The sequence below is a fragment of the Microcaecilia unicolor genome, chromosome 7 (genome assembly GCF_901765095.1).
Source record: "Microcaecilia unicolor chromosome 7, aMicUni1.1, whole genome shotgun sequence".
NCBI classification, from domain to species: domain Eukaryota; kingdom Metazoa; phylum Chordata; class Amphibia; order Gymnophiona; family Siphonopidae; genus Microcaecilia; species Microcaecilia unicolor.
The window spans coordinates 13,413,047-13,430,983 of record NC_044037.1 but is presented as its reverse complement, the minus strand read 5'-3'; the positions used below and the strand labels follow the sequence as shown (position 1 = coordinate 13,430,983).

Here is a 17,937-nt window from a genome sequence, read left to right as displayed (position 1 = left end):
AGAAGAGGGCGGGCACCGGGCAGGTTGGGCTGGCTGGGAAGGGAACTTCCGGTTCAGACTTCTACGGGTGAAAATATTGGGGGTGCTCGAGAACCCACAGCACCCACGGAGTCGGCACCTATGGCGCCTACTAAACCTAATATGGCATTCTTAAAGGAAGGCTGAACCAATTATCTTACCTGTAAAACACCTCTGGTGTCAAACTAAGTGAACTGGCCCTTTCTTTTAAAATACTAGAGGTGGGAGGGCTAGAGGAGAAATCTTTTGAAGTGGGTAATGGCATTGTATAGCTCACTTCAGGTGTGTGTTAGACTGAATGGGACCTGTTCTAGCATTTAACATCCCTGCTATTGGCCATGTCACTACATGGCACAATAGCACAACAGTTACTCTCAAATCAGGATGGTTGTTGGGGGGGGGGGGGGGGGGGGGAGCATATAAAATTGTTGTTGTTCGCAAATAATATTGTTCTGTTCTTCCAGAAGGTGCAAGTTTCATTACCAATGGTAATTAACTATAATCCTAAGTGGAGAGACCTTGTAGATAAACTGGAGAAATGGTCCATGCTTAATTATCTTGGCTAGGAAGAATGGCAACAGTAAAGATGATGGAGCAACCCAAGCTGCTGTATTTGTTCCAAACACTACCCGTAAGGGTGCCTGCTGCATTTTGAATATGGCACAGAAGTTAATGCATTTCATCTGGAATAAACAAACACACCCTAAGATCTCATGGCAGGTGTTGAATCAACCAAAGAATATTGGGGGGGGGGGGGGGGGGGGGGAAGAAATAATGGTGCCACGTATAGGAATTTTATGGTGGCTCAGTTGAGGGCTGTAGTGACTTAGATAACCTCAATCCCGAAACAGTGGGTCTTAATAGAGCAACAAGAAATCTTGGGTACCCCCAAACAGTTTCTTCCATGGTTAGCAAACAGGGGGCTGAAGTGATGAATCCCATCGCCCAGTTAACATTAACAGGCAATCACTCAAGTAGGGAGATACTGATAGAGGGCAAGAAATACACAGGAAGAATGCTGATTAGATAAAATTTAGAATTTCATCCAGGTTTGGTAAACGGGACCTTCAGAGTGTGGGAGAACAACCTGAACTGTGTAGTACAGTTGATGTGACAAGGGAGGGAGTTGAGCTTTGAGGACTGAGGGAAGACTATGAGAGTCCCTCGTTTATGTGCAGGTTAGACATTTTGTTGGAATAGGGAGGGTGCAAGATGGTCAATGCTAAGAAAGGATGGATTTTGAGAAGCTTTGTGCTGGGCCCAACCACTTAAAAGTTCATATATTCTCCAAAATATATGGACTACTATGGCCTCATGTAGTCTCCAACTCAAGGCGTATGGTGATATGGGAGGAGGGATTGTGAGATAAACATAGGAGAAAAGGAGTGGGGGAAACAGGATCCATGATAATCAGGCTATTTGTGTCTACAAAGTGGAGAATGGGTACAAGATGCTATATAGATGGTATATGATCCTCAATAGGAAATGTAATCTAATCTCAATTCTTCTAGACTGCTTATTCTTAATATGGTCCAACGCAGTTTACTTTTGAGTCAAAGAACCAACAAGTATATTAAATTTAAACCCAAATAAAAGTAAACATCATCAGAACATCGTATACATAGAATATTTTCTGGAGTGAGCAGGGAGTGTTGGCAGAACTGGGGACAGGAAGATACTTTCAATTACATTTGGTAGAACAGCAAGAAAAATGATGGGGAGGTGGTATGGACGGAGGTTCTTCTGAATCCTAGGTTCTATTTGCTGCACACTTCGGGCCTCAACATGTGATAGGAAAGAGAAAGATTGGTCACAAACGTATTCTTACATGACCAAAATGAAATAGCAGGAGTACGGTGAAAAAAAAGATTCCCTTTCACCAGTAGGCAATTTGGTACAGCAGTTGGATAAGGTTTGTTACTTTAGTAAACTGACTGCCATGAAGAGGGATGCATTGACGGTGTTTGAGAAGGTTTGAAAGACCTTTGTACCATGGGTCTCTACACAGAGGGATGAACAAGAATAAGAATTGTCAAGAGGGCTACCATATGAAAGGCATATAACCATTTATTTATTTAGTTATTTTCTGCATTTATATCCCACATTTTCCCACCTCTTTGCAGGCTCAACGTGACTTACATTATACCGTAGTGGCGATCGCCATTTCCGGAATGAGAAGTACAGAATATTATTTCAATTATAGAAAATATAAAGTAACATAGAAGAAAATAGATATACAATTCATTTGAGTGGCCTAGTGGTTAGGGTGGTGGACTTTGGTCCTGAGGAACTGAGTTCAATTCCCACTTCAGGCACAGGCAGCTCCTTGTGACTCTGGGCAAGTCACTTAACCCTCCATTGCCCCATGTAAGCCGCATTGAGCCTGCCATGAGTGGGAAAGCACAGGGTACAAATGTAACAAAAATAAAATAGATACTATTGGAGATTCTACATGGAATGTTGCTACTATTGGACATTCTACATGGAATGTTGCTACTATTGGAGACTCTACATGGAATGTTGCTATTCCACTAGCAACATTCCAGGTAGAAGGCTGCGCAGGCTTCTGTTTCTGTGAGTCTGACATCCTGCACGTACGTGCAGGACGTCAGACTCACAGAAGCAGAAGCCTGCGCGGCCACATTGGTGATCTGCAAGGGCCGACTTCTACATGGAATGTTGCTAGTGGAATAGCAACATTCCATGTAGAATCTCAAATAGTAGCAACAGTGGAGGAGTGGCCTAGTGGTTAGGGTGGTGGACTTTGGTCCTGGGGAACTGAGTTCGATTCCCACTTCAGGCACAGGGAGCTCCTTGTGAACTCTGGGCAAGTTACTTAATCCTCCATTGCCCCATGTAAGCCGCATTGAGCCTGCCATGAGTGGGAAAGCACGGGGTACAAATGTAACAAAAATAAAATAGATACTATTGGAGATTCTACATGGAATGTTGCTACTATGGGAGATTCTACATGGAATGTTGCTACTATGGGAGATTCTGTTGCTACTATGGGAGATTCTACATGGAATGTTGCTACTATTGGAGACTCTACATGGAATGTTGCTACTATTGGAGACTCTACATGGAATGTTGCTATTCCACTAGCAACATTCCAGGTAGAAGGCTGCGCAGGCTTCTGTTTCTGTGAGTCTGACATCCTGGTCAGACTCACAGAAGCAGAAGCCTGCGCGGCCACTTTGGTGATCTGCAAGGGCCGACTTCTAAATGGAATGTTGCTAGTGGAATAGCAACATTCCATGTAGAATCTCAAATAGTAGCAACAGTGGAGGAGTGGCCTAGTGGTTAGGGTGGTGGACTTTGGTCCTCGGGAACTGAGGAACTGATTCCCACTTCAGGCACAGGCAGCTCCTTGTGACTCTGGGCAAGTCACTTAACCCTCCATTGCCCCATGTAAGCCGCATTGAGCCTGCCATGAGTGGGAAAGCGCGGGGTACAAATGAAACAAAAAAATTTTTTCAGGTATTTGAGATCAAGGGTAATGTATAACGTTCAATAATGACGATGTGATTAAAGTAACCAAATAAAAGGTGTCAAGTAATGGGCATGGCTATAAGGGAGTGCACTATATGAGCATCTCAATGGGCAAGAGTCTTTTGTGGCCAAGATGGAGGTTGAGAAGCTAGAAATGTTATACACCTACTTGTGGTGTTTATTATTTTATTTGTACCATCTTGATATACCATCATTAAAGTAAAAGGCAAGAGAGCCGTAAGGAGAGAAAGGAAAAAACAGATTGCAGATTCAGTAACAGAATCAACAAGACCTGCTCAAAGAGTTAGGTTTCTACTGCTTTTTTAAATTTCGAATGAGTGTTTTCAGATTGACTTGGCGAAAGGAGGGGGTATTCTAAAGGGAATGTCCCAAATAGACAGATCCATAATCTCTACATGGATGTGTGAGGGAAGGAGTGAGGATTAGCAAGGAGGCTTGAGAGGAGCGAAGGGTCCAAGAGGGAAAATAAAGAGTAATAATGGTAGCCAAGTTCTGTGGCGTACTGAAATCAAATGCACAGTGAACAAAAACAGAATCTTAAATGTAGTACAGGTTGGGATGTCAAGAAATATATATGAAAAAGTTTTTGTTTTTTTTTTTACTTTTCTTTTCTTGGGGGGGGGGGGGGGGTGGCGGATTTTGGGGGGGAGGGAGGGGAGGAAAAAGAGGAACTGTTTTGTATAAAACTTTGCTGAAATGATAAGGTGCATTGTTATATCGAAAATTGTTCCAAGTTCTACCTGGTTGTTTTGAACCAAAATGTTGTACCTGTTTAATTAATAAAAGAAGATTTAAATTAAATGTAGTACAGGTTGAAAGAGGAGTAACGTGATCAAAATGGTTGGCACTATATTGATGTTTGACAGCAGATGATTGAATAAGCTGAAGATATTTAATGGAACTAAGGGGAGGCCATTGTAGAGGGCATTTCAATAGACCAAATTTGAGATTACAAAAGTTGAGCGACAAGTAAGGTTTTGTGGAATGTCTTCTGAAGATGATGATTACACAATAGATGCAATTTGAGTTAAGGGTAAGTTTTAAGTCCAAGACGACCCCCCAGAATTCGAATCTCTTCTTAGAAGGGGAGAGCTGCGTTGCCTATAGGGTGGAAATGGAATAAGAGAACATAGCTCAGTAAGAATAACCGCTTCACTTTTTTTTTTGTATTGGGAAGTCGACAGCGAGTGTGTAATCACTTATCAACTGAATGAAAGCAGATTTGGAGAGGACTAATATCTATTGAAGAGGAGGGAAGAGTGAAAAGAATCAGGATATCATCTGCAGAGAGATACAAACTACAGCCCAGCGACTGTATGAGAAGCAGAAGGGGAACATGAAGACATTAAATAAATGTAGAGGCCAACAGCGTATCCTGAGGAACCCCGCTGTTACAAGGAAATGACTGTGAAAATCTGGGAGGCAGAAGAAACTTGAAAAGAATGCCTGGATAGATAGGAACCCCCCCCCCCCAGTTATGAGCAGTACAATGAATACCTAAGTTGGAAAGACAATGCAGAAGGAGAGGGTGACCTACAAGATCATAAGAAGCAGAGAGATCTAAAAGAATGAGACCACAGAACAAGATTGATCCAAGGCCATTCTGAACTCATTAGTTGGAGGGACTCTGTGCTATAGCTTTGTCTAGGATAAAGTGCAAGTATTTTATTTTATTTTTTAAATGAATAAGCTGGTCCAATACCAGTTTTTCACTTGTTAAGGGGAAGAAGAGCTGTGGGTGGAAGGGGAAGTGATTTTCTACTGAAACTGTGGGCCTGTATTTGTAAATGATGGTTGTATGTGTTTAAATTGATTCAATAAAAATTTAAATGGGTGGAAGGGAGGGAAGAAAGGGAGATGGATGCTTGGCATACCCTCTCAGAGGTGGTGAAGGGGAAAAAAAAACCTAACACAACTCGAAAAAGTATGGGATGAATACAGAAGATCCTTAGTGGCAACAAGATTAAAACTATGGAGTAACTCGAATGGAGCAGAAGTTCAGCCCAAAACAGCACTGATACGACAACGCTGCACATCCAAGGAGGTACTACAGTAATCTGCATCTGAAGGTGGTCACAACCCTAAACATCAGTAGTATGACTAAACTGGAACTCAAGAAAAGCAATGAAGCAGCTCTTATGCTTGCTAAGCAAGCATACTATGTCCATACGACAAAACTCTTTTAGCTGTAACACTGACCAACAATTCATCACACTTTCTCTCCTCAAACCGCCACCTCTGTCTGCCATGAAAGTAAACCACCACCCACTGGCCAAAGAACAAGTGCAAAAGTTCAAGAGACACATCTTGAGTTCTTCACTGAACCCCACTTCTAAATCCTCTCCCATCTTTTTACTCCTCTGATATCCTTACTCCTTTACTAAAATCCAAACTTGTGAAAGGCATTATAGTAAATGAATAAATCAATCTAACTACTTCTTCTTCTAACTCCATTTCCACACAGCTCCTCAGATCGTTCTCTCCTTAAGTCCTCCCCATCATGTCATCACTTCCTACTGCAACTGTTCCTACTGCTTTCAAACACGCTGTGATCACACCATGTCTCATAAACCTTTTATTTGACCCTAAATACCCTGCTTAATTATCCTCTCTCCCTTCTACTAAACTGTTTATCTCTGTTGCCTTACACTGTAACAGTGAACAATCGCAGATAATCAAAAGGGCCCAATTATTCTATCCAGTAATGCAATTAGGGCTGCAACTGCTGTGAGTTTCTTGAATCCACTCCAATCTAGTTTCCATCTTCTCCAGCCCACTGAGGCGGCCTTTACCAAACTTTATAGCAACCACGCCACGGTTAAGACCAGATGCCAGTAACTCAATCCTCATCATCCTTGACCTATCTACTGCTTTTGACCCCATCAATCATGGTCTACGCCTTCAAGCTCTTTGCTCACTTGGAGTCCAGGACTCCATCCTATCTAGAGTCTCCTCTTATTTCTCCCATTGAACCTTTAGTGTATCTCTTGGTAGTTTTCCTATAATAAAATTCGTTGACATGCCTCAAGACTCTGTTCTGAGCCCTCTTCTCTACCTTCTCTATGCTTATTCCCTTGGTACTCTGATCTCCTCCCATGGTTTTTAATACCAACTGTAAGCCTATATTTAGCTGACGCTGGAGCAGCTGTCCGTAATACACCATTATTTGCACAATGATGATCTACATGGGAGAGTTATCAGACTACATCCTACTTTATGATCTCTTCGCAAAAGTCATTGCCTTAAGTAGGCAAAAGAAATCCTTGATAAGCCTGAAACATTTTGAAACAAAGTGATTTGGATTAATTAAAAAAAACAAAACAAAAAAAAAAACCTGAACTGTTCAGCCACATCCACATAAGATATGTTTGGAGAAAAAACATTTAAAGAAACGAACACCTTGCCAAGTGTTAAATGTGTGAACGGATCTATTATATTTTGGGGTTGTGTGGCAGCTACTGACAGGAAATAAGTGCAAGTAAAATGAAGAATGAATGCAACTAGTTAGCAACAGATCCTAGCAACTGATATCCCAAAGTCTGAAAAAAATTGAAGATTAAAGCAATCAAGTAAAATAATCGGGTGGTTTTTAATGCGCTATCTTTGATTTATCAATGATCTATGCTATGGTTCAGGTATATTTTTTGAATGCATTACCTATGTATGAACCGAGACAAGTTTTAAGCTCCGAATTAGCAAAGCAATTATGTGTCCCTACAAGTACAACATATTTTGGTGATACTCGTAACTGAGTTTTTTGGGACCGCTGGTGCGAGTATGTGGAATAGACTTCCTGGACATTTGAGACTCTGTGCAAGTAGACAACAACAATTTAAGAAGTATCTGAAAACTATTGCTTTATGAAGGCCTTCCTTGAGAGATGACTTTGGACTTGTTTTAAACAGTTATCCTAAAGACTGAAATGTTTTTGTAAGAATATTGATAGGGCGAATGTTACGATGTAGTGTATTTGATGACTATATGTATGTTTCGGTATCAAGCATTTGGAAAAAATAGGAATGATAAATGGCTTAAGTATGATCAAAGATGAAAATAATTCCTCATCCTTTTGCAGATCTCATGCTTATTTTTATGAGTTTTAAATAGTTTGATTTAATTTTAACATTTCTTAATAGGAGTTGTCGTATCCTCTCCTGAGGTTTGTGTTTCTTGAACCTCTCTCTATCCAGAGATGTTGTGATGTCCAAAAAAGCATGGCTCGGGGGGGTCTTCATATTACCATAATAGGGAACTATTTTTGTGATGGCACATCAGTGTTGTATTTACCCAAATATCATACCATATATAAGAAATGTACCCTTGTCAACCACACTACTGCTTCCATCGAACAGTACTCTGTAATATGCAACATTAGTTCAGTACTATCATAAAATCTAACAAGAAATCGTTAGGATTCTGTCATTGACACAGCTCCTGAAATGAAGCAAAAGGTTTTCCTTTGACATACAGCTTCACAGTTAAGACATCTGGTTTCATTGGTTAGTGTTCCCTGGAAGATTTCATGGACCCAGGTCTGGTCTGGCCTCTTGACCTCTTCACTCTCCAAACTTCCGTTCTGCAGCTTGCCATTCTGCTTCTCTTGCTTTCTCTCTTCCTGCAACAGGTCAGCCACCGTGTTCAGCAAGTAGTTTAGGAACTCGTGGGCATCCTGTTGCATATAATTATCAAACAGCTCTGGAGATGAAAATTTCAAAAAAGGGAGAAACACAAACGTCAGCAAAGCAAGATCCTCATGAAATATGACAACACATCATCAATACCAAAGAGCAGATGAAAACACAAGTGCCACACAAGACAATGCAAACAATTCTGCAATCAACAGAGCATTTTGGAAAATACTGGGGAAACGTGAACACTGCAGCAAGACTCATATTCGGTAAAACAAAATAGGAAAGTGCTAAACCCCTACGAGAAAAGCTACACTGGCTCCCACTGAAAGAATGCATCACGTTCAAAATATGCACGGAGATGCACCAGCCTACATGTCAGACTTGATAGACCTACCACCCAGGAATGCTAAAAAATCATCCCGCACGTTCCTTAATCTGCACTTCCCCAACTGCAAAGGCCTAAAATACAAACTAATGCATGCGTCTAGCTTTACCTACCTGAGCACACAGCTATGGAACGCATTACCGCGCAACCTAAAAATGATCTACGAACTAACTAACTTCCGCAAACTACCGAAGACCCATCTCTTTAACAAGGCGTATTTCCACTTATCACGATGTATTGTAAGCCACATTGAGCCTGCAAAGAGGTGGGTGGGAAAATGTGGGATACAAATGCAATAAATAAATAAATAATTAAGAAGCGTAAAAAGACCTCAGTGTTTGAAGCCACCTCTAACATAAAACAGTGGGACTTAAACTAGAATACAATCATCGGTCCAACATGCTCAAATGTGGAGAAAAAGACCCTTCCCAAAAATGTATGGGGCCAAAAAACTCCACTTGTACTCTTAAAATTCATCAAAAATTTCACAACCCCCCCCCCCCCCCCAAAAAAAAAAAAAAAAAAACAACTTCGGAATGGCATTAGCTGAAAGCCAAAATTTCAAAGTCACAGCTTGTCAACAATGAAAACACACAGAAAAATCACTTGTCAAAATAAGAAACTTAAAAAAAACAGTATTTGAATGCAAGATTATTACAACATAATCTTGATATGAGGTATTTAGCTTAATTCAAACTGTCCATTGTCTCCAAAACATCCCAACAAGGGCGCCTTGTTTCGCTGCAAGCTGTGTCAGGGGAAATGATCTTTCACATTTCAAAACAGGTGACTGTATTGTTCTAGCTTAGGTCCCACAATTTTACGACAGAGGCGGCTGTGAAAGCTGAAATCTTTTGTTCTTCTTTCTTGACCTATTGGTTACTCGATTGTCAAGAAGATTCAGCAGAATGAATTTTCTACGTTAGGCGTTTTGTTCTGCTACCTTGAAATTTTTGGAATGTGAACATCCTCACCTGGATGCCAAAATTCCCACATTCAACCCCTTTGCAAAATGGGGCTTTGTGTGTGTCACAGTAGTGAGCAGCTTATAACATTTTAAGCGTTACTATCTGCTCTAATCTCACTTCCTCATAAAGAACAATTACTTGTAATATAGGTGTCCTTTTACTAAGATGCGTTAGGTGCTGTGTGCCTAATGAAACATAAATGGCATAATGCTGAATTTGGCTGATCCCTCCCCCCTCAACTTCTGTCTTGAGTTCATGGCTTTCTAATCAGACTCTCTCTTAGGGTCCTGTTTACTAAGCAGCATTATAGGCGTGTTAATGTTTTTAACGCACGTTAACTATTGTGATAAGGCAGGTAAGCAAGGATATAACCAAAAGCAGGGCATCGCAGAACTACAATGTCCAGAATTCCCTAAGGGAGGGGGGAGAAAGGGGTGGGCCCAAAAACCTGGGAGGGATTCTCAGCAAAAGCGGAAGGGAAGGCAGCAGGAAGCAGTTTTCCCCCAGTTACCAGCAGGGGGAGGAATAGCCATGAGGACGCCCAGTTCCCATGGCTGCGTAATCAATACCGGATTCCTGCCAGCTGTGAAGGGAGGACGGGAGATTTTCTGAATGCTCTGAAGCAGGGGGAAGGGAGAGAAGAAAAAGAGGAGGAAGCTGAGTTGCCGGAACAGTTGGATGGATTACAAGGAGGAGGAGCGAGACATGACTGCTGATTTGCCAGTCCAAGGGGAGACAGCCAGCATGGACTGGGAATATACTCAAGGTTAACCTCTCCGGCACAAGAGCACGTGGGAGGCCACAGATGTTTGTACTGTGAAGAGGGAGGTGTGCGGCCAGCCCTGCTTGGGACAAAGCTGGTGGAAGTGCTGGAGGAGGAAAGGTATGATGTTCCTATTTCATATAATTTCTTCCTCTTTCTTTGGAGAGTTTTTGTTGTGGAACTGAATTTTGCTAAAAGTAGAATGCGGAGTGGAACTGAATAAATAAGGGAAAACTGAACTTTGCTATCGAGCGAAGGGGACAGTGTGGATAATTAAAACTGTGCCCCAATAGTGAGAGGATCTGGTTTGTTTTGTTCGCGGATGGAGTTGGCATTAAATCTTTTTCTGTTCTGAACTGAGACCTGCTTCAAGAGTACTGCACAAGCATGGAGGCAGAGGTCTAGATTGCTGCATACATTCCCCAGGAAAGGGAGGCGGTATTACACTATGTACATGCCTACAATATCCCTATAGGTGCCTACATGGTTAGCGCATGCGCTAAAAACACTAACGCACTTTCGTAAACAGGGCCCATAATGTCTCCCAATCTGAAACTATGCACTTCCCTAATCCCTACTGCATCGTTCCCCTTTCCCCTACTCTTCAAGGTCACGCCATGACTTATGAATGACAAATTCCGCATTTTGGAAGTCACTTTCGACCCCAAACTCTTGTTTAAACTACACATTAATAAAGTCATTCAATCTTCAGTTAAGTCCTATTTACCTGCTTCATGTGTTCGTACCCTTATTCTCTCTCTGGTCAACACACACTTGGACTACTGTAATGCAGTGTTTTCTGGATTACCCCTATCTTTATTAAAGCGCTTACAACTCGTTCAATCCACTGCCATCAAACATTTACACAATGAACACAAATTCGATCACATAACTCCATTACTCAAAAAAGAACACTGGCTGTTTCCTTTCGCATTCATTACAAATTACTCTTATTGGTTCACAAGAGCCTTCTACCACCTGCTCCTGAATGCGTTTCTAATTTTCTCATTTCCTATATCTCCTCCCAACAAGCTCTCCTCTACCTTCCCTCTCCCTCAGCTATAAGGCTCGACATCACTCGTGCTAAGGCATTTTCTTATGCTGGATCTAAATTCTGGAGTGGAGGAGTGGCCTAGTGGTTAGAGCACCAGTCTTGACATCCAGAGGTGGCCGGTTCAAATCCCACTGCTGCTCCTTGTGATCTTGGGCAAGTCAATTAACCCTCCATTGCCTCAGGTCACCTTGAGCTACTACTGAAAAACATGTGAGCAAAATCCAAATAAATTACTGCTTCACCTTAAATCGAAATCTTCACACCTCATTTTTAAAAATCTTCTTAAATTCTGGCTTTTTAATCAAGCTTTTCCTTTGTAATACATGGGGATATACATTACCAGCCTCTCTGTCCTTCTCTTTCTCTACCTTATTTCAAGCTTTTATTAATAGAAATCAAACAAAATAAAACATGGAAAAGAAAATAAGATGATACCTTTTTTATTGGACATAACTTAATACATTTCTTGATTAGCTTTCGCCCTTCTTCGTCAGATCGGAAATAAGCAAATGTGCTAGCTGACAGTGTATATAAGTGAAAACATTCAAGCATTACTATGACAGTCTGACAGGGTGGGAGGATGGGGGTGGGTCCCAACAGAAAGGACTTAACAAGGATCTGGGGTTCCTAGCCCATTATAAACCATAAAGCTGTATGTCTCTGTTGATCACCCCACCCCTCACCTATCCACACCCATCCTGTTAGAATATCAATGATATGCTTTGATGTCCCCATGCATACCTCCGACCCACCCCCATCCTCCCACCCTGTCAGACTGTCATAGTAATGCTTGAATGTTTTCACTTATATACACTGTCAGCTAGCACATTTGCTTATTTCCGATCTGACGAAGAAGGGCAACCTTCGAAAGCTAATCAAGAAATGTATTAAGTTATGTCCAATAAAAAAGGTATCATCTTATTTTCTTTTCCATGTTTTATTTTGTTTGATTTCTATAGATTCTACATGGAATGTTGCTATTCCACTAGCAACATTCCATGTAGAAGTCGGCCCTTGTAGATCAGCAATGTGGCCGCGCAGGCTTCTGCTTCTGTGAGTCTGACGTCCTGCACGTACGTGCAGGACGTCAGACTCACAGAAACAGAAGCCTGCGCAGCCTTCTACATGGAATGTTGCTAGTGGAATAGCAACATTCCATGTAGAATCTCCAATAGTAGCAACATTCCATGTAGAATCTCCAATAGTATCTATTTTACTGTCATAGTAATGCTTGAATGTTTTCACTTACAGTGGGGGAAATAAGTATTTGATCCCTTGCTGATTTTGTAAGTTTGCCCACTGACAAAGACATGAGCAGCCCATAATTGAAGGGTAGGTTATTGGTAACAGTGAGAGATAGCACATCACAAATTAAATCCGGAAAATCACATTGTGGAAAGTATATGAATTTATTTGCATTCTGCAGAGGGAAATAAGTATTTGATCCCCCACCAACCAGTAAGAGATCTGGCCCCTACAGACCAGGTAGATGCTCCAAATCAACTCGTTACCTGCATGACAGACAGCTGTCGGCAATGGTCACCTGTATGAAAGACACCTGTCCACAGACTCAGTGAATCAGTCAGACTCTAACCTCTACAAAATGGCCAAGAGCAAGGAGCTGTCTAAGGATGTCAGGGACAAGATCATACACCTGCACAAGGCTGGAATGGGCTACAAAACCATCAGTAAGACGCTGGGCGAGAAGGAGACAACTGTTGGTGCCATAGTAAGAAAATGGAAGAAGTACAAAATGACTGTCAATCGACAAAGATCTGGGGCTCCACGCAAAATCTCACCTCGTGGGGTATCCTTGATCATGAGGAAGGTTAGAAATCAGCCTACAACTACAAGGGGGGAACTTGTCAATGATCTCAAGGCAGCTGGGACCACTGTCACCACGAAAACCATTGGTAACACATTACGACATAACGGATTGCAATCCTGCAGTGCCCGCAAGGTCCCCCTGCTCCGGAAGGCACATGTGACGGCCCGTCTGAAGTTTGCCAGTGAACACCTGGATGATGCCGAGAGTGATTGGGAGAAGGTGCTGTGGTCAGATGAGACAAAAATTGAGCTCTTTGGCATGAACTCAACTCGCCGTGTTTGGAGGAAGAGAAATGCTGCCTATGACCCAAAGAACACCGTCCCCACTGTCAAGCATGGAGGTGGAAATGTTATGTTTTGGGGGTGTTTCTCTGCTAAGGGCACAGGACTACTTCACCGCATCAATGGGAGAATGGATGGGGCCATGTACCGTACAATTCTGAGTGACAACCTCCTTCCCTCCGCCAGGGCCTTAAAAATGGGTCGTGGCTGGGTCTTCCAGCACGACAATGACCCAAAACATACAGCCAAGGCAACAAAGGAGTGGCTCAGGAAGAAGCACATTAGGGTCATGGAGTGGCCTAGCCAGTCACCAGACCTTAATCCCATTGAAAACTTATGGAGGGAGCTGAAGCTGCGAGTTGCCAAGCGACAGCCCAGAACTCTTAATGATTTAGAGATGATCTGCAAAGAGGAGTGGACCAAAATTCCTCCTGACATGTGTGCAAACCTCATCATCAACTACAGAAGACGTCTGACCGCTGTGCTTGCCAACAAGGGTTTTGCCACCAAGTATTAGGTCTTGTTTGCCAGAGGGATTAAATACTTATTTCCCTCTGCAGAATGCAAATAAATTCATATACTTTCCACAATGTGATTTTCCGGATTTAATTTGTGATGTGCTATCTCTCACTGTTACCAATAACCTACCCTTCAATTATGGGCTGCTCATGTCTTTGTCAGTGGGCAAACTTACAAAATCAGCAAGGGATCAAATACTTATTTCCCCCACTGTATATACACTGTCAGCTAGCACATTTGCTTATTTCCGATCTGAGGAAGAAGGGCAACCTTCGAAAGCTAATCAAGAAATGTATTAAGTTATGTCCAATAAAAAAGGTATCATCTTATTTTCTTTTCCATGTTTTATTTTGTTTGATTTCTATTGATAACCTTTAAGAGTGGACTAACACGGCTACCACACCTCTCTACCTAAGCTTTTATTATAAACCGCCTTGCTGCCATTTTGGCAAAAGGAAACAAATAAATGTGCTACTGCGTTGCACGTTAGTTTTGGGAAGTGTGCACAATAACCTATATGGTAATTTGGGGGGGATATTTTTTTAGGGGGCATGTCAGGGGCAGAGCACGGGCGTTCCCGCGCTAACCAGTTAGCACATCTCCATTACCGCTGGTGGCAGTAAGTGCTCCTGCGGTCATTTTTTTAAATGGCTGTGTATTAATGGCATCACTTCCTTAATATTCGGAATATTTTCTCCCTATACCGGATTGTCTAATTTTATTATGTCATCCATGTTCTCTATATAATACCAATTGTATCTGTACTCTGGAGTGGCGTAAGCCATGACGGAAAATTGTAAGCCACATTGAGCCTGCAAATAGGTGGGAAAATGTGGGATACAAATGCAACAAATAAATAAACAAACATTAATGAAAGTAAATAGAAAAATGGGGGGTTTACAGCCACGGTAAAAATTGCTTTAGCGTATGAGAATGACCTACAGAAGGGCACGCTAAGGCCATTTTTTTTTTTACTGCAGGTTAGGGAAGGGAAAGGGAAATGGGACTTGATACACCGCCTTTCTGTGGTATTTTGCAACTACATTCAAAGCGGTTTACATATATACAGGTACTTATTTTGTACCTGGGGCAATGGAGGCTTAAGTGACTTGCCCAGAGTCATAAGGAGCTGCAGTGGGAATCAAACCCAGTTCCCCAGGATCAAAGTCTGCTGCACTAACCACTAGGTTACTCCTCTACTAGCGAAGCCTGCCCTTGCAGATCAGCAATGCGGCCGTGCAGGCTTCTGTTTCTGTGAGTCTGACGTCCTGCAAACAGAAGCCTGCGCGGCCGCGTTGCTGATCTGCAAAGGCAGGCTTCTACATGGAATGTTGCTAGTGGAATAGCAACATTCCATCTAGAATCTCAAATAGGGAAAGGGAACTGGGACTTGATATACTGCCTTTCTGTGGTATTTTGCAACTACATTCAAAGCAGTTTACATATATACAGGTACTTATTTTGTACCAGGGGCAATGGAGGATTAAATGACTTGCCCAGAGTCACAGGGAGCTGCAGTGGGAATTGAACCCAGTTCCCCAGGATCAAAGTCTGCTGCACTAACCACTAGGTTACTCCTCTACTAGCGAAGCCTGCCCTTGCAGATCAGCAATGCGGCCGTGCAGGCTTCTGTTTCTGTGAGTCTGACGTCCTGCAAACAGAAGCCTGCGCGGCCGCGTTGCTGATCTGCAAAGGCAGGCTTCTACATGGAATGTTGCTAGTGGAATAGCAACATTCCATCTAGAATCTCAAATAGGGAAAGGGAACTGGGACTTGATATACTGCCTTTCTGTGGTATTTTGCAACTACATTCAAAGCAGTTTACATATATACAGGTACTTATTTTGTACCAGGGGCAATGGAGGATTAAATGACTTGCCCAGAGTCATAAGGAGCTGCAGTGGGAATCAAACCCAGTTCCCCAGGATCAAAGTCTGCTGCACTAACCACTAGGTTACTCCTCTACTAGCGAAGCCTGCCCTTGCAGATCAGCAACGCGGCCGTGCAGGCTTCTGTTTCTGTGAGTCTGACGTCCTGCAAACAGAAGCCTGCGCGGCCGCGTTGCTGATCTGCAAAGGCAGGCTTCTACATGGAATGTTGCTAGTGGAATAGCAACATTCCATCTAGAATCTCAAATAGGGAAAGGGAACTGGGACTTGATATACTGCCTTTCTGTGGTATTTTGCAACTACATTCAAAGCAGTTTACATATATACAGGTACTTATTTTGTACCAGGGGCAATGGAGGATTAAATGACTTGCCCAGAGTCACAGGGAGCTGCAGTGGGAATTGAACCCAGTTCCCCAGGATCAAAGTCTGCTGCACTAACCACTAGGTTACTCCTCTACTAGCGAAGCCTGCCCTTGCAGATCAGCAATGCGGCCGTGCAGGCTTCTGTTTCTGTGAGTCTGACGTCCTGCAAACAGAAGCCTGCGCGGCCGCGTTGCTGATCTGCAAAGGCAGGCTTCTACATGGAATGTTGCTAGTGGAATAGCAACATTCCATCTAGAATCTCAAATAGGGAAAGGGAACTGGGACTTGATATACTGCCTTTCTGTGGTATTTTGCAACTACATTCAAAGCGGTTTACATATATACAGGTACTTATTTTGTACCTGGGGCAATGGAGGCTTAAGTGACTTGCCCAGAGTCATAAGGAGCTGCAGTGGGAATCAAACCCAGTTCCCCAGGATCAAAGTCTGCTGCACTAACCACTAGGTTACTCCTCTACTAGCGAAGCCTGCCCTTGCAGATCAGCAATGCGGCCGTGCAGGCTTCTGTTTCTGTGAGTCTGACGTCCTGCAAACAGAAGCCTGCGCGGCCGCGTTGCTGATCTGCAAAGGCAGGCTTCTACATGGAATGTTGCTAGTGGAATAGCAACATTCCATCTAGAATCTCAAATAGGGAAAGGGAACTGGGACTTGATATACTGCCTTTCTGTGGTATTTTGCAACTACATTCAAAGCAGTTTACATATATACAGGTACTTATTTTGTACCAGGGGCAATGGAGGATTAAATGACTTGCCCAGAGTCACAGGGAGCTGCAGTGGGAATTGAACCCAGTTCCCCAGGATCAAAGTCTGCTGCACTAACCACTAGGTTACTCCTCTACTAGCGAAGCCTGCCCTTGCAGATCAGCAATGCGGCCGTGCAGGCTTCTGTTTCTGTGAGTCTGACGTCCTGCAAACAGAAGCCTGCGCGGCCGCGTTGCTGATCTGCAAAGGCAGGCTTCTACATGGAATGTTGCTAGTGGAATAGCAACATTCCATCTAGAATCTCAAATAGGGAAAGGGAACTGGGACTTGATATACTGCCTTTCTGTGGTATTTGCAACTACATTCAAAGCAGTTTACATATATACAGGTACTTATTTTGTACCAGGGGCAATGGAGGATTAAATGACTTGCCCAGAGTCACAGGGAGCTGCAGTGGGAATTGAACCCAGTTCCCCAGGATCAAAGTCTGCTGCACTAACCACTAGGTTACTCCTCTACTAGCGAAGCCTGCCCTTGCAGATCAGCAATGCGGCCGTGCAAGCTTCTGTTTCTGTGAGTCTGACGTCCTGCAAACAGAAGCCTGCGCGGCCGCGTTGCTGATCTGCAAAGGCAGGCTTCTACATGGAATGTTGCTAGTGGAATAGCAACATTCCATCTAGAATCTCAAATAGGGAAAGGGAACTGGGACTTGATATACTGCCTTTCTGTGGTATTTTGCAACTACATTCAAAGCGGTTTACATATATACAGGTACTTATTTTGTACCTGGGGCAATGGAGGCTTAAGTGACTTGCCCAGAGTCATAAGGAGCTGCAGTGGGAATCAAACCCAGTTCCCCAGGATCAAAGTCTGCTGCACTAACCACTAGGTTACTCCTCTACTAGCGAAGCCTGCCCTTGCAGATCAGCAATGCGGCCGTGCAGGCTTCTGTTTCTGTGAGTCTGACGTCCTGCAAACAGAAGCCTGCGCGGCCGCGTT

At 43.0% G+C, this 17,937-nt stretch overlaps 1 protein-coding gene across 1 annotated transcript in view; it reads right to left on the bottom strand.

Annotated features, from left to right (window-relative positions):
• LOC115474594 (ubiquitin carboxyl-terminal hydrolase 12-like) overlaps positions 1–17,937 on the bottom strand; it is an 81,387-nt gene that overhangs the window by 17,217 nt on the left and 46,233 nt on the right. Inside the window, exon 4 of the mRNA XM_030210121.1 lies at positions 8,000–8,226. Coding sequence (XP_030065981.1) covers positions 8,000–8,226 — 227 coding nt within the window. The remainder of the gene's footprint in view (positions 1–7,999; positions 8,227–17,937) is intronic.